General features: G+C 40.0%; 1 protein-coding gene across 1 annotated transcript; it reads left to right on the top strand.

Annotated features, from left to right (window-relative positions):
- Positions 1-29: 29 nt before the first annotated feature.
- Positions 30-18,389, top strand: gpatch11 (G patch domain containing 11). The gene is made up of 8 exons (XM_059982192.1): positions 30-183; positions 2,211-2,419; positions 5,190-5,231; positions 6,973-7,093; positions 10,005-10,095; positions 11,057-11,152; positions 15,223-15,304; positions 17,713-18,389. Exons 1-8 carry the CDS (start codon positions 116-118, stop codon positions 17,766-17,768), a joined length of 765 nt encoding a protein of 254 aa, XP_059838175.1. The 5' UTR covers positions 30-115; the 3' UTR covers positions 17,769-18,389.
- Positions 18,390-23,585: the final 5,196 nt, after the last annotated feature.

The raw sequence follows: 23,585 nt of genomic DNA, 5'->3' as shown, positions 1-23,585 counted from the left end.
TCGGACACAGCCGTGCGCGCGCACAACACTCGTCCTCGGACTCAGCCACGCGCCGCAGCGCTGCCCTGCGTGCGCAGCCGCATTGCGAGCTGCGTAACCGTTCCAGAGGCACAAGATGGCGACCCTGGAACAGGAGGAGGAAGAGGGTGAAGATTATATGTCGGATGCTTTTATAAATTTTAAGTAAGCTATCCTTCAGGGTTCTGGGATTGGGCCTCAACCAGAATTGTTATTGTGATGAAACATGGACCATATTGTGGCCGGCACGTCTTCTGCCGGTGTCAGACCCGCCTCGTATGGTGACGAGTTCTGCCTCTTCCACTAACTTCGCAGCCTGGCGTGAAGCAGTTTGTCTTGGTGCTAAATCTTGTACTCTCGGCCGCACAGTGCTTGTTTCCTGCTGCCCAGTGTTAAGGAAAATGACAGCTGAAGTTTGTCATTGCATATTTCCCCTGTCAGTGCTGGCTATCTGAGTAACCCCGTTCTCACATTTATTTCCCCATAAAATACTCTCACTCCCATGTCCATTAATTCCTCTATTTTCTTATCACCCACTTAAACTAGGAGTGATTTGTAGCTGCCAACTAAGCGGCCAACCTGCGAGTCTTAGGGATGTGGAGGAAATCAGTGCAGTCAGAATCAGGTACACAAGACATTATGCAGATGCTAGGAAACTAGAGCAGCATACACAAATTGCCGGATGAACTCAGCACTTCAGACAGCATCTATGGATGTACATAGACAATCGATGTTTCTTAAAGACCCTTCATCAGGATTGGAAAGGAAGGGGGTTTTCTCTAGCCCTGATGAAGGGACTCGGCCCAAAACATCAACTGTTAATTCCCCTCAACGGACGTTGCCTTATTTGCTGAGTTCCAACAGCATTTTGTGTGTATTGCAGTCAGGATCAGATTTATTATCACAGACTGCTAAAATTACTTGAAATTTGTTGTCTTGCTAGGACAAAATATGCACACTCCAAACTGACAGAACCTGAAGACAGGATGAAACCTTGCTCATCGAGTAGTGGATCAGCAGCACAGACTGTGCTACCCAAATCTGTTAAAGCTATTTGCTTACGGTTATACCAGAGTCTTTTCCTAACAATGAAAGACTTAATAGTTATCATAGGCAACTGTGGAAAATTGCTACTGGTTCCCACAAGGTGAATAAATGTTATTTAATCTGTGTGGATTCAGAGTGTAGCATTAACAAATTTGCCAGGAGAACTCCTTCCTTTTCTTTTGAATAATGTAATCACATTTTTACTGTTACTTAACATTAGGTAGAGTTCTGTCCCAAAGCTGTTAATAATGCTGAGAAGTGAACAATTATTGCCTTTTATTAGTTGAAATTTAGACCATTGTTGGCAAAGTGAATATTCAGCCATGAAGTCAAGGAATTTTGCAAACCCTTTATTATAAATGTCTGGAGATTTGTGTCCAGTAATAACCTAAAGCAGAATAACACAGCTTTGGAGAAATACAGTGGAGATTAACTAGTACGGTATCACAGATGAAGGATTTGGGATTATTCTCTTTAGAGCAATATTTGTTATGGGCCTCCTTATAGAGCCGATCAGATATACTAACTGAATTAAGAAGAGGCATAGAGCATAGAAACAGTCCCTTCAGGTCAATTGCTGACCAAGATGTCAAAATGAGCTGGTCCTATTTACCTGCAGAGGTCTGTATTCCTCTCGGCCTTCTCATGTATCTGTTCAAATACCTTTTAAGAATTGTATGTATATATGCTTTTATAGCTTTCTGTGGCACCTCTTTCCATATACCCACCACCCGCTGTCTGAAAAAATATCCTTCGGGTCCCTTTTAAATCTTTCCCCTCCTACCTCAAACATAAGTTCTCTAGTCCTAGACTTCCATATCCTGGGAAAATGACCTTTTCTGTGCCCCTCATGATTTTGTACATCTCTTTCGACCTCATGCTCCAGGAAAAAGGCCCAGACTATCCAGTCTCCTATAACTCAACCCTTCTCCTCCTGGTAACATCCTTATGAAATTTTTCTGAATCCTTTCCAGCTCAACTCAGACCAACTCTGGTCCTATTCAACCAGAGTTACACACATCATACCATTTGCTTTTGTTAAGTGGAGAAAAGGTGGTGTTGATAATTGGAAGAATTGATTTAAGGTACCGGCTTAGGATCAAAGAGAAGATAATGAAAGCAAGGTGATTTTAATGTGCCCATAGGCAGGATGTCAAGCCAGGACTGGTAAAGGTGGAAAAAGTGAAAAAGCACCAGGAGAAAAAACCTGAGCAGGAAAAGACCCAGAAAAGAGTGAGTCGTGAAGAGGAAAGGCGCGAGTCCATGCTACAGTGCTCGTTGGGAAGTGAAAATAGAGGCTTTGCATTGCTTCAGAAGATGGGGTACAAAGAAGGCCGAGGACTTGGCAGGAATGGTGTGTATCCAGTAATTTTCTGCTACACTTGAACCATTTTTCAGAAGTTGTATGTCTAAACTGTAGCATGAATTAATCAAAGGAATTTATCACTGCTTTAATGGTCCATTATTTTAAGTATCAGCTAGAATGTGTGTTTTTATAAATGGTAAAATATCCCAAGGTAAATTATTCAGTATAAAGTAACTTGATAAAATAGACATAAAATATATCTCTATCAATCTATAATGTGCAGTGTTCTCAAAAGAGAGAATTGAAATGCCACTTGGATATCAACTTATCTCTGCTTTACTCCGTGTGTTGTTGCTCAAGCAGGTGTAGGACATTCATTTCCTTTGGCTTCAATTAGATCATCACATATCCACATCTTAATGTGGCTACTCACCTTGATGTCATAGTTTTTTAACAAAAATCTTCCACACCTGCCTCTGAAATTTCTGTTATACTGCTACGCTTTTTCTCATTCCTCTGTGGCATTTTCTCCAAGGTTAACATACCCTTCCAATGACATTTGTGAAACAAAGCCCACCATCGTGATAGCCCATTATGGCTGTACTCACTGTTCTAGAAAGTTGTCCAATTAATGTCACTCCTTTGTTCTTTGCATACAGGCCTGCAGTGATTAAGCATTTTGACATTTATCTCACACCCTTTTGAACATCACTGTCAATTTTTCCTCCATCATTATTTTAGATACTATATTCCTAATCAGCAAAACTTGTAGGGTTCACAAAAAACTGTGATCACCTTGTGGTTTTTAAACCTGTCTTCTGATTACCATCATTCTTCTTGTAGAAAGAGGTACTTCCTAACTGGATTCTCTAAGTCTTAGTTATTTATAAAAATATTTAAAGCATGGATTCCTTAACATTTTATGTCTGAATAATGTCTCACTATCTTTTTATAATTTGAAGTTCATTACAGCTGGGTTTCCAATACTGACTTTCAAAGTTTAAATTATTTGCTGATAATCAAATGCACAGATCATATATCATTTCTTGTCCCCTGCAACACTTCAACAGTTGAAGATAGTTACCCCAAATCATCTCCAATTTAGAATGCAAAAACTCTATCTGATGAACAGCTATGTAACTAAATTAGCTGGAACAGAGCTGCTAAGTCTAGGAATAAGGAAAAGAAAAAAAAAACCCCAAAAGTGAGTCAATAGTCTAAAGCTTGCGGTCACTCTAAACCAGGGGTCGGCAACCCGCGGCTCCGGAGCCGCATGCGTATCTTTCATCTCTGTGCTGCGGCTCCCCGTGGTTTGTTAGTTTTTGAAATGTAATTCGAAATTTGAAGATTATGGTGATCTTGTACAATCTAAATAAAATGTTGTGGCGACCCCATTTCCTGGCACATCCGAACCGGCTCACAATTAGCCACCGTTCCGGCTAAGGGAGATAGCCCACGGGGGTTTGTGAGTACGTGTCTTTTGGAGCATCCGCGCCCACGGGGGGGGGGGGGGGGGGCGGGTTGAAGGAGGCTTTAAAGCAAGGCTGTTTAGTTCGAATAAAGTTATCTTTGACTGCAGTGTCGTTATCTTAGCACTGCGTGTAGCACACCGCCACAACGTGTTTTTTATCGCTATTAATATACGTCACCACTGCCAATCCCTGACACCCGCCAGTGCACGATTTCTTTTAATTTTTCGATCGAAGTCAGGCTAACTATGGAGTAACCTTCAACCCAACGTCTTTTTTTCGGAGTTCAAAATGTTTTTGTTGCATGCAGAAATGTAATTTCGTTTTCTCTGCAGGAGTTAATCAATTTCATAAATGTAACACATTATAGTTTGTTTATTCATAGCATAAAGGCAAAAAAAAACCGTTGTATGCAGTGTTATTTCATTTTAAATGTCAAACGAGTTTTGTGGCTCCCAGTGTTTTCTTTTCTGTGGGAAATGGGTCCATATGGCTCTTTCAGTGGTAATGGTTGCCGACCCCTGCTCTAAACACAACGGGGAAATAGACTACAGCCTCTTCCTTAAGTTCCCCCTCCCCAACACACCATATCCCTCACAACACAGTCCCTATTCCTGTACCACATACAGCTAACCATCGCCATCTCCTAACCCTAACATCCCACAGACACTTCCCCATCCCCAACCCCACAGACCCCTATCCTATATATGTACCTGTCCAGGAGTCTCTTAAAAGACCCTATCGTATCCGCCTCCAGCACCGTTGTAGGCAGCCCATTCCCTGCCCTCACCACTCTCTGTGTAAAAAACTTACCCCTGGCATCTCCTCTGTACCTACTCCCAAGCACCTTAAAACTGTGCCCCCTCGTGCTAGCCATTTCAGCCCTGGGGAAAAGCCTCATTAATTCAATGAATTAATTAAAACAAAAATTCAGACCACAACACCACACCTTCTGTGGTGCTATCTGATCAGCTTGGCACTTCAGTATTTTCTGCTTCTGTGCTTTATGGATCCTTATTCTTTCAAATCCTGTCACGTGGCACTATATAGAGAATTTGGTGGGACAGAAACAGGCCTTTCATCTCAGCTGATCCATGCCAGTATTTACAGCAGTCTGGCCTTGTATTGCAGCTACTCCACATGGTATCAAATACCACATTCTGGCCATTCTGAGTGTAGTGGTTTATTTATATGGCCACAATATTAAACCATGGAAATTATGCAATGCAAATTAATATCGTGAAAAATTGGCCTAATTACAAAGAGAGTTTCAATAATATTTTATGGTGGAGATTAGGAGTTACTGACATAATAACATTAAAATCTAAGTGTCACCTTTACTTTTGCAGGATCTGGAATTGTTGAACCTATCCCTCTGCAGATCAAAAAAGGTTTGTTAAAAGCAGTTTGATGTGAATTTTTGGATTGGATTGTTATTTATATTTACTTACAGGATGTAAATGATGTTGGCAAAGCCAAGATTTATTACCACCCTTTGTAGTCCTTGACAATAAGGTCTATGTCATCTTGAACTGCTGCCCAGTGGTACTGTTAAGTAGGATGCTCCAGGATTAAAGATTAAAAATTATATTTATTTTTCACATGTACATTGAAACATACAGTGAAATGCATTGTTTGTGTCAGCAACCAGCAAAGTCTGAGGATGTGCTGGGGGCAGCATCCAAGTGTCGACATGCTTCTGGCACCAAGATAGTCTGCCCATAACTTATTAACCCCTACTTACCCTTCATCAGGACATGAGCTGAAGCGTCGACCATTTATTCCTCTCCATTGACCTGCTGACTTTCTCCAGCATTTTATGCCCATCATTTGCAGAATCTCTTGTGGTTAGAGTAAATATTAAGGAGCTTTACAAAGAGAGAACAAACCAAACTGAATTAGAGGGGTGGGGAGTAAGATAACACCCAAGTAGCATCTTTGACATAAGAAAATTATCATGTGTAGGAAAGTAGAGGAAGCTTAAATGAAAACATAATCATCAAGTCTGGTTTTGAGAAGGTATTTAAAAGTAGAGAGAATTTGGGGTCATCCAGAAAACAGATCCAAAATAGGCAAAGATCTATTACCTACAATTAAGGTTAAATTAATAGTTGGTATTTGTTTAAAAAAAGGGTTTCACAAATACCCCAGTAAGATCACTGCATTTTTTAAAATCTGGCAGGTAGGATAAGGAAGTTAATGGTGCTGAAGATCTTGAAGCATATTCAGTATGGACTCAGTATGAGCAGAACATAATTGCTTTTAATTTCCTCCTACTTCTGAGGAATATTAGTTTAATGAAGCAACACACAGAAAATGCTGGAGAAACTCAGTAGGTCTGCAACCTCTATGGAAATCAACAGTCAACATTTTGGTCCAAGATCCTTCTTTAGGACAGAAAAGGAAAGAGGAAGATGCCAGAATTAAAAGGTGGGGGAGGGGAAAGAGGATTGCTAGAAGGTGATAAGTGAAGCCAGATGAGTAGGAAAATTAAAGGGTTGGAGAGGAAGGAATCTGATAGGAGAGGATAGTGGACCATAGGAGGAAGGAAAGGAGGAGGGGTACCAGGGGGAGCTGAGAAGAGGTAAGAGGTCATGGTGGAGAACAGAAAAGTGGGAGGCAGAGGGAATTTTTTTAACCAGAAGAAGAAATCCATTTTCATGTCATCAGGTTGGAGGCTTCCCAGACAGAATATAAGGTGTTGCTCCTCTTCCCTGAGGTAGTCTCATCATGGCACAAGAGAGGAGGCTATGGACCAACAAGTCAGAGTGGGAATTAAAACGTTGGGCCACCAGGAAGTTCGCTTTTGGTGGATGGGGCGGGGTGGTCGACGAAGCAGTCTCCCAATTTACAACGTGTCTCTGCAGTACAGAGGAGGCCGCATCAGGAGCACTGGACAACCCCAGCAGATTCACAGGTGAAGTGTTGCCTCACCTGCAAGGACTGTTTGGGGCCCTAAATGGAGGCAAGGGAGAAGATGAATGCGCAACTTGGCCGCTTGCAGGGGTAAATGCCAGGAAGGAGATTAGTGGGGAGAAATGAATGGACACAAGGGCAACAATATTGCTTGCAACCTTGTTGCAGTGCTTGTGTTTGATTGATTGGAATACAATTTTTTTTAAACCATTAAAGGACGTGGTGGAATTGGCCATGAACTAGCTAAGAAACGGAAAGCTGAGGAAAGGATGGAATATCGAAAACGATTGATGCAAGTCAAAAAGCAAGCAGAGAAGGCTGCCTTTAATGATTATAGGTATAGTATTATCACTACCTGATATATTTATTTAATACAAAGCATGAATTTATAGAAACAATTTAACGCGTAATATTTTAAGGTGGAAACATAAAATTGTTAGCTTGTTCCAATAGGAACCAAACCCTGATCACTGGACATGAACCAGATGGGACCCAACAATTTGTGTCAGCTTCTGGTCACCTGTACATTCAATGTCAAGTATTCGGGCTCCATTCCTTTCCTCAGTCTAGCTGGAAAGACCATCCCATCCCTAATAATTTCAAGGTTGTTAACATTGTCATTATCAATATCTTACTTCAAATCATTTTAGCTACAGTGATGATTGGGGATAGAAAGACTTTTAAGTCCTTGTACACAGGCAGAGTTCAGACTGAAAATGGTCTGACTGACTTAAGGATGGGTTTTAAATTTATACCCAAGCAGACTATCAATGAGAATTGCTTGCAATCTTATCCCTTTCTAGTTGTGTCTTTCCAGCCTTGTGGTCACAGGAGCACCACCCTTGTAGGACGGTATCAAGCTAATTTTACTTAGGTAACTTCCACTTCTGGGGAGGACATGTCTACGAATTTTTAAAAATGGCTTTTATACGTTATCGCCATTATTCATTAGCCCGAAATTCTGACTTTGTGACATCTGGAAATGTACTCAGTAGCCTCTTGATTAAGTACATCCTGTACCTAATAAAAATGGCCACTGAGTGTACGTTTGTGGTCTTCTGCTGCTGTAGCCTATCAACTTCAAGGTCCGGCTTGTTGTGCATTCAGAGATGCACTTTTGCGCACCACTGTTGCAAATGAGGTTATTTGAGTTACTGTCACCTTCCCATTAGCTTCAACCAGTCTGGCCAGACTCCTCTGACCTCTCTCATTAACCAGGTGTTTTCATCTACAGAACTGCTGCTCACTGGGTATTTTTTGTTTCTTGCACCATTTTCCGTAAATTCTAGAGACTGTGTGTGAAAATCCCAAGAGATCAGCAGATTCTGAGATACACGAACCACTCTGTCATTCCACAATCAAAGTTACTTAGATCACATTTCTCCCCCATTCTGATGTTTGATGTGAACAATAACTGAACCTCTATCCCATGTCTACGTGCTTTTCTGCCGTGAGTTGCTGTGACATCATTGGCTGATTAGATATTTGCATTAGCAAGGTGTACAGGTGTATCTAATATAGTGGCGATTGAGTGTATTAACACATTGTAAGACAAATTCCCATTGCCTTGTAAGTATTGGGTACACTGTTAACCACCTCTGAAGTATCAAGTAATTTCTGGATTTCCATGGTAACTACAAATGAACCCACTTCAGATATTTCACATTTTGAGGACCCTGATTTGGATCTAATTAATGATCTTACTGTGAAATTCAAACTTAGAAAGCCAGAAAGGGAAGAATTGAGATTGTGGTGTCTCACTCTCTCAATTTACTTACTATTAGAGGGTTTTTCTGATATTTTTCTATACCTTTTTCCATATAAATTAATTCTTGAGTGGCCACTTTAATACCTGCAACTATACACCAGCTTGTTAAATCAAATATCTAATCAGCCAATCGTGGCAGCAATGCAGTACATAAAAGCATGCAAAAATGGTCAAGAGGTTCAGCTGTTGTTCAGACCAAACATCAGAAAGGGGGAAGGAATGTGTTCTAAGTGACTTTGACCGTGGAGTGGTTGTTGGTGAACAGATAAGGGTTGGGTGAGTATCTCAGAATCTGCTGATCTCCTAAGATTTTCATACATAACTGTCTCCAGAGTTTTCAGAGAATGGTCCTAGAAACAAAATATGTCCGATGAGCAGCAAATGGTAAACAAGAGATTCGGCAGATGCTGCATCCAGAGCAACGCACACAAATTGCTGGAGCAACTCAGCAAGACGGGGAGCGTCATCGACTGTTTGTTCATTTCCATAGATGGTGCTTGACTTGCTGAGTTCCTCCAGTGTTTTGTGTGTGCTGCTCCAGTGAGTGGCAGTTCTGTGGATGAAAATGCCTTGTTAATGAGAAAGGTCAGAGGAGAATGCCCACCCTGGTTCAAGCTGCCAGGAAGACAGCAGTAACTCAAATAATTACATGTTACAACAATAGTGTGCAGAAGAGCATCTCTGAACACACAACACATCGAACCTCGAAGTGGATGGGCAACAGAGGCAGGAGACTGAGCACATACTCTGTGGCCACTTTCTTAGGTACAGGAGATACTTAATAAAGTGGCCACTGAGTGTATATCCTTCTGTGTCTAATCTAATGCTTTATTCACCCTATTGTTACTTATTAAATCCTTATATTTAAATGTTTAAAGAGAGTAAGACTTAACCCTATTGTTTATCAATGTGCACTGCCTCACATTGCACTATTATCTGCTTATGTTTCATATCCAAAAATAATGTAGCCTGAAAGCTGAAGGCAGCTCCCATACACTATGACCTGATTCAGTCAAATTTTGGGGCATTGTATTTCCTCCTCAAAACTATCCACAGCACATCCAATTGCACCAAATGTATGAATGCCACTTGGTCTAAAGCACTATATCAGTTGTACAGATTCCAGTTAATCTAACCCATACAGAATCCAGTAACTAGTCTATTGCATCCTATACACTCTGCCAATTGTGCTGACTCGAGCTAATATGGCCTATTGTACAGAGTCCATTCACTATAACCCACCCATCATTCTATCAATTTCAGCCATTATAATTCATTCAATATATTATACTAGCACGTAAGTGTCATCACAAAGAAGGCACGAAGCACTTCTACATTCTTATAACTTTGCATAGATTTGTCATATCACCTAAGACTATGACAAATTTCTATAGATGCTGTGCTAGCTATCCATGACCAGTCCCTGCCTGTCTAATTTCAATTGGGTTGTTTTATTCTTTTCCCCTTTTTTACTTTCTAGGGTACGTTTCAGATTCAAAAAGGACCAAAGTCAAATGGAAAGTGATTTACGGAAGAGCCAGTTTGCCTGTCAACAACTGGATGAAAAGAAGGTAAACCGATTTTCTGCATATTTTTTGCTGAACTGTGCCCCCATGTCACTTGTAAGCCTTAGGTGGTGAAAATATATCAGTCTTGTTGAATAATTCAGTTCATTTTGGGGAGAGTGTTCTAGGTTTCCACAACTTCCCGTGGATTCCTGAGTTCTTCTTCCATACCAGCTTTGATGTTTAGTTTACGTCCTTTTGTCCCACACTGCCCAATTACACTCGTGACCAGAAGCAGAGTAGTTCCGAAGCCCATCCAATTGGCCTGGGTGCAAGTTTAGATCACACTGGGCTGCAAGCTGATTTGGAGAAATCAAGAGCAGACTCGGGCTGGGGGCCAAAGTCTGGGCCAGAGCAAGTTGCTGGGCAGCATGTTCTAGGCTTTCGCTGTAGGGTGCCCAGGTCCTAGTGTGAGGCATCATGTGCTGTTTGGACAATTTACGTGATCAAAGGCAAGAGTCCTTCTATCTCTCCCCATCTCTCTACTGCCCTAATACTACCCCCCACTTAACCCTACACCCCCTATCCCTCCCATGAGTTGGTCTAGAGCAGCCTTGGTCTAAAGCATACTTTGTAATCTTGAAATCTTTGAATCATACTTGAAAGATGAAGAAATAAATGAAGTTGTCTTGTGAACTGTCTGCAGTTCACTGACACCATCACTTCCAGTCCTGATGAAGGGTCTAAGCCCAAAACATTAACTGCTTATTCCCCTTCATAGACTCTCCTGATTTGCTGAGTCCCTACAGCATTTTGTGTGTGTTACTGTAGATTTCCAGCATCTGCAGAATCTCTTGTGTTTGCAAGTTCATTGTATGCATAGCAATACAATGTGGCATGCATTAGCATTCTATAAAACAATGTGCAAAGAATAAAGTTAGTTTTTGTGAATGTGCATTTGTGTAAGAGCATACATCTGTTTAACTTTTATATCTTTCTAAATGTTCTTCCTCACTTTTTTGCACAGGGTATAGATAACCCAGAGAAAACATGGTATTGGCTGCCCACTGATAATGAGGAAGAAGATGACGAGGATGAATCGGATGTTCAGAAGTTTGAAAAAGTATGGCAGTTTTCACTGTATCTTTCTTAATCTTCAAGCTATATTGTAATTTTAGAATAAGTTGTAATATTGAATGGACCTTGAAGTATTTTCCGGTCTGTTAACTGCCAGTTTAATTTTGATCATCAACAATGTAGAGCAGGGTTTCTCAATCAGGGTTCTGAGAGAGTTGGCTAGCATTTGCGGAAGAGATAGTGATTTTTTAAAAAATAAACATTTTTTTTTGAATAGTGCAACACACAGTGCTAGCGTTCACAGTGGTGGGCTGTGACTGTGCACGTTTGCAATCTCATTTGAGATCTCTTAGCCCAGTATGGCAGTGTGCAGTAGGACCGTGTTTATTTGGTTGAGTTGGTCTAGAGCAGCCTTTCTCAACCCTTTTTTTCTCTGGAGGAACCCTGGAAATAATTTTCAGGTCGCAGGGAACCCCTGCATAAAAATTATACCTACAGCTCACGGTACATTAATGTGATCGTGAAGTTGTAGATATAGTCATCCAAAAATAATTGTTAATGCTCTTTTGAGTAGAGAATGAATTTTTAGCAACCTTCCTTGGGAAAAAAACAAGCAGTTAAGCTGAGCTTACCTTTCTTGAACTTAATCTCTTTCTTTTTAAAAAACTCATAAGGCAAACATAATAAATTTCTGTTAAATAACTGGTTTAAGACAAAATGGGATTTAATTTTTCTAAAGGTAAGGCTCGGTAGATTTAATTTAAATAAAGGTTGTAAATTGATTTTAATTAATGCTATTTTACAACATGAACGTTGACAATATTGAATAGTAAAGTTACTAAAATCCATAAGCCAAAGCAATATGAATAAAAATATAGCCCAAGACACAACTTTATACGAGACTTTGAAAAAACATTTTCTTAGTAATTGACATGATCAGGCTCAAATATAGGCCTAGCTTGTGAAACCTGTGCTTGTTTTTTGCTGCACAAATACTCAATCTTGAGATAAGCACACATGAATTTCACCTTTAACTTGGTGAGTGCTATTCTTGCTCTTGATGCTTATTAAACAAGAAAATGCTTGCTCACATGTAAGAATTTGAAAACTGCAGCAAAACATTCATTGCTTTCCTATGAATGGCAGGATACTCTTTCACAGAAATCCAGAACTTGTTTAGGGGCAGGTCAGTAAATCTTATCTCATCACAGTCATACTGCAGCTCACGAAGTTCTTTGTCTTCTCCCAAAGTCAAATTCTCAGGCTGAGCAGAAGTTTTAGAGAAAGGGTCCCTCACCCAGTCATACACTTGTTTTGAATGGGAGGGAAAATGCTGTTCAATTTTGTTCTGCATTTCTTTTAAGTGGTTTTCAATAAGACTCAAAGCTTTCTGATATCCTTCCTCACTCTCAACCCCAAGAAGCAGTGGAAACATCTCAAGATTTCCTTTTACAGCATGATTTTTCCAAAAATTCAGTTTCCTTTTAAATCCAAGAATCTTGTCACTTGAAGTCAGAATATTTTCTCCAGGGCCTTTCAGAGACTTGTTCAACTGGTTCATATGATGAAAGGGGAAGATGGGGGAGGCTGATGTCATAGCTTAAGTTGGGCGAGTCCATTCATTGCTCAGAAAATGACTTCATGCTCCTCATTAGCTACTGTCCTCCCCTCCGTGCAATACAGCACTCACTAATTATCATACTTACCTGGCAGGGAACCGTCAGTGATCATGAAGGCCGAGGTTCCAGGACGAGGCTATCCCATTGCACTCACTAATTATCAGCGGCCTCCCCATCTTGCGTCAAAAACTGAGAATGGGCTCAACCAAATAAACAGGGTCCTACTGCGTACTGCCACGCTGGGCTGAGAGACCTCTAACAAGATTGTTAATGGGGCTGCTTGGTCACTGCCCACCACTGCGAGTACTACTAGCATCGTATGTTGCATCAAGTTCAAAACAATGTTTTTTTTAATCACGATCTCTCGTGGAATCCCTGGTGACCTCTAGTGGAAACCCGCTTGAGAAACAATGGTCTAGATGGTTTTCTGCCATCACACCAGGAATACCAGCTCACTATTTGTTCTCCCTTTGCACTACTGAATTTTTAGAAATACTCTATTTCTTTTATAGCCTATAGTAATTTTATACACTGCTGCTGCAAAACATCAGATTTCACAACATATTTTATTGATAATAAACCTGCTAATAAAATCAGCCGAGGCGTGTCAATGAAGACCATTTCATATAGTATTCATCCTTCCCATATAGATAATTGATGAGTCATAGAGTACTACAGTGCAGAAACATGGTCCTTAGTCCTATCTAGTCCTTGCCAAACTGTTATTCTGCCTAATCCCATCGATTTACACCTGAACCATAGCCCTCCATACTCCTCCCATTCATTTACTGATCTGAATTTCAATCAATAAAAAATACTTGTGTAATAAATTTATGAATCAATTAGCAACTCATAGCATCCAAGGGAAAGTGGCAAAGTGGATTAGGAATATGTGCAGTTAGGAAAAGCAACAATTATTGGTTGTTGGGAGTTTTGGTATGTTCCATATGGTTTGGTGCCAGGCTGCTGGTCCACTGAATTATTTAGACTTAATGATTCCAAAAACTTAGTTTGTTTGACGGAAAGAAAGTTAAGTGCAGTGGATTCCGGTTAATTGGGACACTTCTGGACCAGTATGTTTTGGCTCAATTAATTAAGAAGACAAACACATGCTACTGATGCTATGTAAAAACTATTTGCTCTAAGCACAGTGTAGTATGTAACAGCCACACAAGTACATGCAACTGACGTTAGTTAAAAACTCTTCAGCAGCAGTCTCCTGTCCCAATTATTTGGTCCCATTTCGTACCATTGGTCCCATTGCAGCCTTCATTATGGTTGACCTCAACTTCTTCCTCCAGTGCCTTTTCATTGCTGCTAGCTGGGTAGGACAGCTGTCACCCAGTTCTACACACATCTATCCATTTGAAGCCAGGGAATCCCCTGCAATGGGTTCTCTTTCTGTTTCTGCCCTGTCACCTCTGTTGCTCCTCAAAGGCTGTGTCCTTGGTGCTGTCTGTATCTCATCTACATGTTGCCCCTTGTTCACATCATCAGAAAGCAAAGTGTCCATTACTAAATGTGCTCTGACAGCAGCCAGCTCAACCGTTTAGAAATCTAGCCTGGCATTCAGGACTAAATGGGCAAAAGCTTCCTCCAGCAAATTTTCGGGAAGACTGAAACCTTGTATTCAGTCCCATCACGAATGCCATTCTGATTGTCTTGTATGGTGGTCCTATGAGGAAGCTGAATCAGAATGGGCCGTATACTCACCATTTTACTTGGAGATACAGCACAGTAACAGGACCAGCGAGCCCATGCCACCCAATTACACCCATGTGACTAATTAACCTAATGAACTGCACATCTTTGGGATGTGGGACGAAACTAAAGCATTTGGAGCAAAACCACAAGGTCATGGGGAGAACAAACAAGCTCTTTTCAAACAGCAGCAGAGTTTAAATCTGACTGAAATAAGTCTCTGAGGGGTCTTCACAGGATAGATGGTGAGTGTATGTTTCTCCTTGTGGGGATATAGTTTTAGAATAGGGATTCACAGATCTTGCTCTGCTATAATTTAATCGGTGACATCCTGCCCTCTATATTTCATATTCCCAAAGATCATTGAGCCTGGAATTATTCTCTTCTCACCGCACTATAATGTGTAAGAACCACATCAGGTACATACAAATTATCCAGTTTATCCAGTTGTAAAATAGAGTCATAGAGCAATACAGCCCTTTGACCCAAGGTGCCCACCTAGCTTTGGGCATATATAACTCTAAATTCCTTCCCCCTCACCCCCCACAGGCCTCCATATACCTAAATATACTACTATTGTACCTACATCAACCACTTCCTCATTCCATATACTCATTATATTTAAATAATTGCCGTTTTTAAATCTTTTCCTTCTCAACTCCCCTACTCTGCTGAACAGGCTGCTACCATCCACCTTATCTATGCTCTTTATGATTCTATAAATCTCTATAATGTCACCTTCTCATTCTCATAACAACGTAACATACTAATTGAAACAATGTTTTCTTGTTTCCAGACCAAAGAAAAGCTACAGGCAGTGACAGACTATCTCAGAAAGACCTATTTCTACTGTACTTGGTGTGCAATTTCCTACGAAGGTAAAATAAATAAATATTTTTAAATTAGTGAAAAAAAAATATATATAGGCTGCCATCAGAAATTTTACAGATGAATGCATGATTCTTTTCATACTGAATTAGCAGTTTGTGTTGTCTTTAATTGATGATTTAAGAATGATAATAAAAATAGTCACAGTCAGCCCAGTACCACCTCAGACCTTGTCCAGTGGTACTTTGAATGTATCCTAGATAATTTAATAAATATTCATCCTGTTTTGAGAGGATTCTTTGTGACCAATATTTTAAATTTTCTTAAAGAAAGATACTGGTGACTTTCACAGCCTTGTGCTGTCCTTAAGTAGTTTATTTGGTCTTTGAAGATGGTTTATAGAACCCAGAGTGTAGATAACCAAAGGCTAGACCACCAGTTGGAGGTAAGTGGTACAAGAGGCCACATTCTGGGGAATGCAGCAAGATCAGTGAACTGTAAGGCAAATTTTGTCAGTAAGCTTTTTGATTAGGATATGTTAATAGAAGCCTATAAGTTTACAACACAAAAGGCATATAATATCTCAACTGTAATTTAAATCTCACTGATAAACTTAATAACTTAATTGAGTTTGGAGAAACTCAATTACTCAAAAAATTAGAATGTGGAACTTACTAGTATTAAGAGTTGTTGTGAAAAGCAGCAAGAATCTATTTAAAGAGGTTCAAGATAAATGTACAAGAAAGATTGTTGATAGTGTTAGATGAGAAAGGATATGAGGAGACTTTTGTACAGAATAAGCAGTGTTACAGTTGCACTTTACATTGTATGTGGCTTTCAGCTTCCATTTGTCCAAGACTTACTCATACTGAGCATTGCCAAATATATCTGCCTAGAAGATCGAACATTTTCTGAATGTTAGAGTAATTTTACATGTACGCTGGTGACTCACTTGGTCCTGCCACTCAGCAATGAGCAGACAGCCCAGCTTAGCCTTTACAGGCAATCTTACCATGCCAAGCTGTGAGCAGTCTGCACTGCAAGAGTGGGAGGTAGGGATTTATGCCGCAACGCACACAAAATGCTGGAGGAACTCAGTAAGCCAGGCAGCATCTATGGAGGGGTTGTTTATTTCCCTCCATAGATGTTGCCTGACTTGCTGGGTTCCTCCAGCATTTTGTGTGTGTTGGTCAAGATTTCTGGCATCTGCAGAATTAGTTTCACCCCAGTGTGCACAACATTGGTTTCAGTAATGCACAGCTTTAAAACATAGAACATAGACCACTATAGCACAGTACAGGCCCTTTGGCTTACAATGTTGTGCCTATCCTTTAACCTATTCTAAGGTCAATCTAACACTTTGTTCCCACATACTGTAAGCCTCCATTTTTCTATTGCCCATGTGCCTATTTTAGAGTTTCTTAAATGTCCCCAATGTATCTGCCTCTACCAGCACCCCGGCAGGATGTTCTTTGTACCCACCAATGTCACTGTGTAAGGAAAAAAAAAGTTTTCATTGATATCCTCCCTATACTTCCCTTTAATCACCATAAAATTAATAAATGTTTTCAAGAACTCTGGTTAGGCCACATCTGGAGTATTGCGTACAGTTCTGGTTGCCCCATTATAAGAAGGATGTTGAGGTTTTATAGAGGGTGCAGAAGAAGTTTATCAGGTTTAGAGGGCATGTGGTATCATAAGAGGCTGGATGAACTTTGATTGTTTTCTGTAGAGGCTGAGGAAGATCTGATAGAGGTTTACAAGATTATGAGAGGCATAAATAGAGTGAACAGAAAGCACCTGTTTCCCGGTGTTGAAATATGGAATACCAGAGGGTGTGTATTGAAGGTGAGAGGGGGTAGTTCAAGGGGGATGTGAGAGGTAAGTTTCTATTCAGAGAGTTATGGATGTCTAGACTGTGCTGCCTGGTTTGGTGGTAGAGGCAAATACATTAGAGGCTTATAAGAAACACTTGGATAGGCACATGGATGTAAAAATGGAGGGATACAGACATGGTGTAGATAGGAGGGATTAGTGTTTGCGTGTTTTTGATTTGCTTTTTAGTTGGTTTGGTGCATCATTGTGGGCCGGATGGCCTGTTCCTGTGCTGTACTGTTTTATGTTCTATGTCCTTTTACACTGGTTCCATTGCAGAACAGTTTCCCAGAAACATATCCTGAATGCCAAGCACAGTACTGGAATATTTCATCCTGTGTGTTCTGACTGGATATTAGAGGCTAATTAGAAGATTGCTCTGCTTAAACACCTTCATTTCTGATGGTTATTTAAAAAACAATAGGATTTCACAGGGGAGAGCCTTTCTCCACCTTCTGTCAAATACATAATGTAATAAACAACTTAATTGACTGCAAAGTGCTCTTTAGGTTGTGAAGATCCTGTAGAAATAGATACCCTTTTTTTTGTTCTGATAAATGGTGTTCTTGATTTTGAATTCCAGATGAGGAGGATCTGTCCAGTAACTGCCCTGGAAATTGTGCTGCTGACCACTGCTGACTGCAGCTCAGCATGCTAATGGCAGGACTTACATGCTGTACCAAAGCTGGAATGAAGCAATTTCTGAATGCAACCTCACAAAGCACACAGGTCATTACAGCTCTGAGGATTAGTGCATTTGGAGCCAATTCTACCTTCCACTTTAAAAGGAAGTTGCTGAAAGATAAACAGTGCAATTCTGCTGAAACTCAGCTGTCTCCAGCTTTCCCACATTTCTTGACCAGTGGGCAACTGTACTTATATTTCTGTTTTCTTTTTTAAATATTTTAACATGTTTATTGATCCACAGCAGGTAGTGTTATTTGCTTGTGGATGATTCAGAGTGAGAGGTGTGGATGTAGTAATTATAACATTCATCAGACTTAGCTTCAAGGTTATTCAGAGACTGATCGTGAGTAATTAATTTCAAATTCCTGATCAGCAATCTGTGTTTTATCTTCATTATTGAAAAGTAACACTCAATGAGTGTTAGACATGATCTGGATATGAGATTAATGTTGTAATATGTGTTAACTTGTATTTTTGCTCCAGTGCAGGTTTCGAGGCTGTGTATTCCCTACTGTAATTTTGCCATATAATTCATTTATTTAAGTTTTATGAATAAATCTTTTTTCCTTCTCATCTTTTCAATGCTTTTCCTGAAACTGAATAGTAATGATGTAATGATTTTTGGTTTTCCTTTTTACAACAAATAATCCAAAAAAAACATAACTAAAGAACTAAAATTGTGAAAGGTACAATGGAAATATAAGATTGTTCAACCAACACACACAAAATGCTGGTGAAACACAGCAGGCCAGGCAACATCTATAGGAAGAAGTACAGTCGACGTTTCAGGCCAAGACCTTTCGTCAGGATTGATAAGATTGTTATTTTTATTCTACTATCAAAATTCAAAGTCAAAGTAAGTTTATTATCAAAGTATGTATGTCACAATATACTATCTTGGGGTTCATTCCTTGCAGGAATTTACAGGAAAATAAAGAAATTCAGTAGAATTTATTAAAAGACTGACAAAAACAACATGCAAAAGAAGACAAATTATGCAATTAAAAAAAAACACTGAGAACATGAGCTGTAGAGCCTTTGAAAGTGAGTCTGTAGGTTGTAGAATCAGTTCAGAGTTGAGTTGGGTGAAGTTATCCATGCTGGTTCAAAAGTCTGATGGTTGCAGGGCAACAACTGCTCCCAAATCTTGTGGTATGGGATCCAAGAGTCCTGTATCTCCTGCCTGATGGTAGCAGCGAGAAGAGAGCCCAGACGGTGGTGATTCTCATTAACCTGCCAGTTATTGTCATGTTTTAAAACTGGTTTCTGAATTATACAAAAGCTTCCTTGATAAGCAAGGGGCTGAAAGATGAAAATGTGCATTTGTGGTTACAGTCAGATCACCCACGATCTTGCTGAATGGCACAACAGACTGGAGAGTCTAAGGGGTTTGCTCATGGTTCTGATTTGTGTCTTCTTCAGTTCAGAGTGTAAGGTTGAGAATGGGCCGTGTTGTAAGAGGTGCCACCTTTTCAATGAAACAATAAACCAAAGTGGACATAAAAGAGCCCTTGGTCATTATTTCAAGGAGCAATGGAATTTTCCATTGTGGCCTAACCAAAATATGTCCCTTAATCAACATTGTTATAATAGATTATCTGGTTACTTTTACATTGCTGTTGTTGGATCTTGCTGCCTGACAGCTGCCATTTTTCCTACATTTCAGAAGTGTTTGATTGGTTGCTAAATACTTTTGGACATCTTCTTGTCTCAATTCTGTTCTTGTTTCTCAGTGTTGAAGAATTGACGCATTGCAGAGTACAAATGATTCAGATTGGAAAAGTAAGTGGTTTATTTATTTAGAGAGACAGCTTATTAACAGGTCCTTCTGGCTCAATGAGCCCACATTGCACAATTACACTCATAACCAATTAACTCAGTAGCCTGAATGTCTTTGGAATGTGGGAGGAAACCGGAGCACCCAGAGGAAACCCACAAAGTTAACGGAAAACATAGAAACTGCTTACAGATAGCGGTGGAATTCAGCCCAAGTCACTGGTACTGTAATAGGATTAAACAGTTGTTCTCCTCATACTTGCTCAATAGATCTGAGACATTGATCTTACTGATTTTTGTGGCAATTTGGAATGTAAACACTAAATACAAAACCTTGCTATTATTTTGGGGGAGTTTAATCATAGGATGAATATGCAGTCGTTTGCTCAGAGCTGTGGAATCAAGAATTAGAGGGCATGGGTTTAAGGTGAAAGAAGAGGTATGTAATAGGAATCTAAGGGGCAACTTTTGGAACCTTGTTCAGCATGGACCAGTTGGGTTGAACAGTCTGTTTCCACACAGTATGACTGTGACTTAATGGCAGGCCTAGTTTGAACATACTTATTTATGCCTTGCTTAACACACCTGGATGACTCGGTAGGTTCTTTCACTGAGCAGCTCGGGCCTACAAACTGGCCATTTTCATGACCTAATGGTTCAGGAATGTTGTGCACTGCCGCCTTCAGAGTTTGCAAAGTAAATGGCAGAATTCCTCCAATAGAATGCGTCCAAAACCTCTATTTTATATGGGATAATTTTCCTTTATTATCCAATTATTACACTGACTGCAACTGCCAACATACAAAAACATTGCCTCAATCAAAGGTCCTTCATGCCTGCACTGATATTCCAGGTCTCACTTCCATCTACTACCAATGAATTAATTGTTCACTATTGGAGGAGGAAACCAGAGGCCCACAAGCCAGTCCTCAAAGTAAATTTTATTAACAGAGTACAGTGGCATGCAAATGTTTGGGCACCCCGGTCAAAATTTCTGTTACTGTGAATAGTTAAATAAGTAGAAGATGAAGCATTCTTTTCAACATTTTAAGCAAGATTAGTGTACTATTTTTGTTTTGTACAATTTTAGAGTGGGGGGTGGGGAAGGAAAGGAGCACCATGCAAAAGTTTGGGCACCCCAAGAGATTTGAGCTCTCAGATAACTTTTACAAAGGTCTCAGACCTTAATTAGCTTGTTAAGGCTATGGCTTGTTCACAGTTATTGTTAGGAAAGGCCAGGTGATGCAGATTTCAAAGATTATAAATACCCTGACTCCTCAAACCTTATACCAACAATTAGCAGCCATGGGCTCCTCTAAGCAGCTGCCTAGCTCTTGAAAATTAAAATAAATTATGCCCACAAATCAGAAGAATGCTATAAGAAGATAGCAAAGCATTTTCAGATAGCCATTTCCTCAGTTTGTAATGTAATTAAGAAATGGCAGTTAACAGGAACGGTGGAGGTCACATTGAGGTCTGGAAGACCAAGAAAACTTTCCAAGAGAGCTGCTCGTAGGATTGCTAGAAAGGCAAATTAAAACCTCCATTTGACTGCAAAAGACCTTCAGTAAGATTTAGCAGACTCTGGAGTGATGGTGCACTGATCTACTGTGCAGTGACAGCTGCACAAATATGACTTTCATGGAAGAGTCATCAGAAGAAAACCTTCCTGCATCCTCACCACAAAATTCAGCGTCAGAAGTTAGCAAAGAAACATCTAAACAAGCATGATGCATTTTGGAAACAAGTCCTGTGGACTGATGAAGTTAAAATAGAACTTTTTTGGCTGCAGTGAACAAAGGTATGTTTGGAGAAACAAGGATGCAGAATTTCAAGAAAAGAACTCCTCTCCAACTGTTAAGCACGGGGGTGGATCGATCATGCTTTGAGCTTGTGTTGCAGCCAGTGGCACGGGGAACATTTCACTGGTACAGGGAAGAATGAATCTAATTAAATACCAGCAAATTCTGAAAGCAAACATCACACCATCTGTAAAAAAAGCTGAAGATGAAAAGAGGATGGCTTCTACAAGAGGATAATGATCCGAAACACACCTCAAAATCCACAATGGACTATCTCAAGAGGCGCAAGCTGAAGGCTTTGCCATGGCCCTCACAGTCCCCTGACCTAAACATCATCGAAAATCTGTGGATAGACCTCAAAAGAGAGGTGCATGCAAGACAGCCCAAGAATCTCAGAACTAGAAGCCTTTTGCAAGGAAGAATGGGTGAAAATCCACAAACAAGAATTGAAAGACACTTAGCTGGCTACAGAAAGCGTTTACAAGCTGTGATACTTGCCAAAGGGGGTGTTACTAAGTACTGGTCATGCAGGGTGCCCAAACTTTTGCTGCAGGCCCTTTTTTTTTGTTATTTTGAAACTGTAAAAGATGGAAATAAAAAAGTAATTTTGCTTAAAACATTACAGAAATGTGTCATCTTTAATGTTACGCCTTTTGGAAATCAGGTCATCTATTACTCGCTTAGCTAATCACAGTAACAGAAATTTTGACTGGGGTGCCCAAACTTTTGCATGACATTGTACGTATATGTCACCACATACAACCCTGAGGTTTATTTTCCTGTAGGCATACTCAGCAAATCTATAGAATAGTAACTATAACAGGATCAATGAAAGATCAAGCAGAGAGCAGAAGAGAACAAATTGCAAATGCAAGTATAAATAAATAGCAATAAATAACAAAAGCATGAAATAACAAGATAAAGAATAGAAAAGCCTGATGGTTGGAGAGTAGCATTTGTCCTTGAATCTGGTAATGCAAGTCCTGAGGCTCTTGTACCTTCTACCCGAAGGCAGCTGCAAGAAAAGAGTATGGCCTGGGTGGTGAGGATCTCTGATGATGGATGCTCATACAAGTGCATTTCTTGTAGATGTGCTCAATGGTTGAGAGGGCTTTACCTGTTATGCACTGAGCTGAATCACTAACTTTTGTAGGATTTTCTGTTCAAAGGCATTGGTGTTTCCATACCAGGCCGTGGCACAGCCAGTCAATCTGCTCTCCACTACACATCTATAGAGGTTTGTCAAAGTTTCTGATGTATCAAATCTCCACAGACCTAATTAGAGCAATGGAGGTGAAGAGGGTAAGTAACTTCAAATTCCTTGATGTTATCATTTCAGAGAATCTGTCCTGGGACCAGCTTGTAAGTACAATTACAAAAAAGGCACGGCAGCACCTCTAGTTTCTTAGAAGATCGCACAGATTCAATATGTCACCTAAAACTTTGGCAAGCTTTTAGAGGTGCATAGTGGAGAGTGGTTGCATTATAGTCTGGTATGGAAGCACCAATACTGAAAAATGGGAAAGCCTACAAAAAGTAGTGGCTACAGCCCATCACATGATTAACCCTCCCCACCACTGAGCTCATCTACAAGGAGCACTGCCACAAGAAAGCAGCATCCATCATCAAGTATCCCCACCATGCTCTCTTCTCACTGCTGCCATCCAGAAGGAGGTACAGGAGCCAGCATGGATAACTTCACTCACCACAACCTACGGACCTCCAACTCATTCTCAGTATTATTTAGTTTTTTTTTGTATTTGCATTGTTTGTCTTTTGCACGTTATATGTCAGTCTTTGTAGTTTTTCATTGATTGTATAGTATTTCTTTGTTCTACTGTGAATATCTGCAAGAAAATGAATCTCAGGTTAGTATATGGTGACATATATGTACTTTGATAACAAATTTACTTTGAACTTTGATATTCAAATGTGGCTAGTCAAGATCTCTGTTCTATCCGCATGTGTTGGTTCCCCATCAACTTTATTTGCCATATGTATTGACATGTATTAGGAATTTCCTGTGGTGCATTGGCACAACATGCAACAAAATCAACATTCAATAATTATAAAGAGTAAAGAATAATATCAAATATAAAGTTAGAGGCTAATGTATGGATATGGATATACATAAATCTCAGCATGCATTTATAATATAAACACCATTACAGTGCAGTGATGTGAGATAATA

This window comes from Hypanus sabinus, chromosome 10 (assembly GCF_030144855.1).
Source record: "Hypanus sabinus isolate sHypSab1 chromosome 10, sHypSab1.hap1, whole genome shotgun sequence".
NCBI lineage: Eukaryota > Metazoa > Chordata > Chondrichthyes > Myliobatiformes > Dasyatidae > Hypanus > Hypanus sabinus.
Note: the sequence above shows the minus strand (reverse complement) of the source record. Positions and strands in the feature narration are given on the sequence as shown.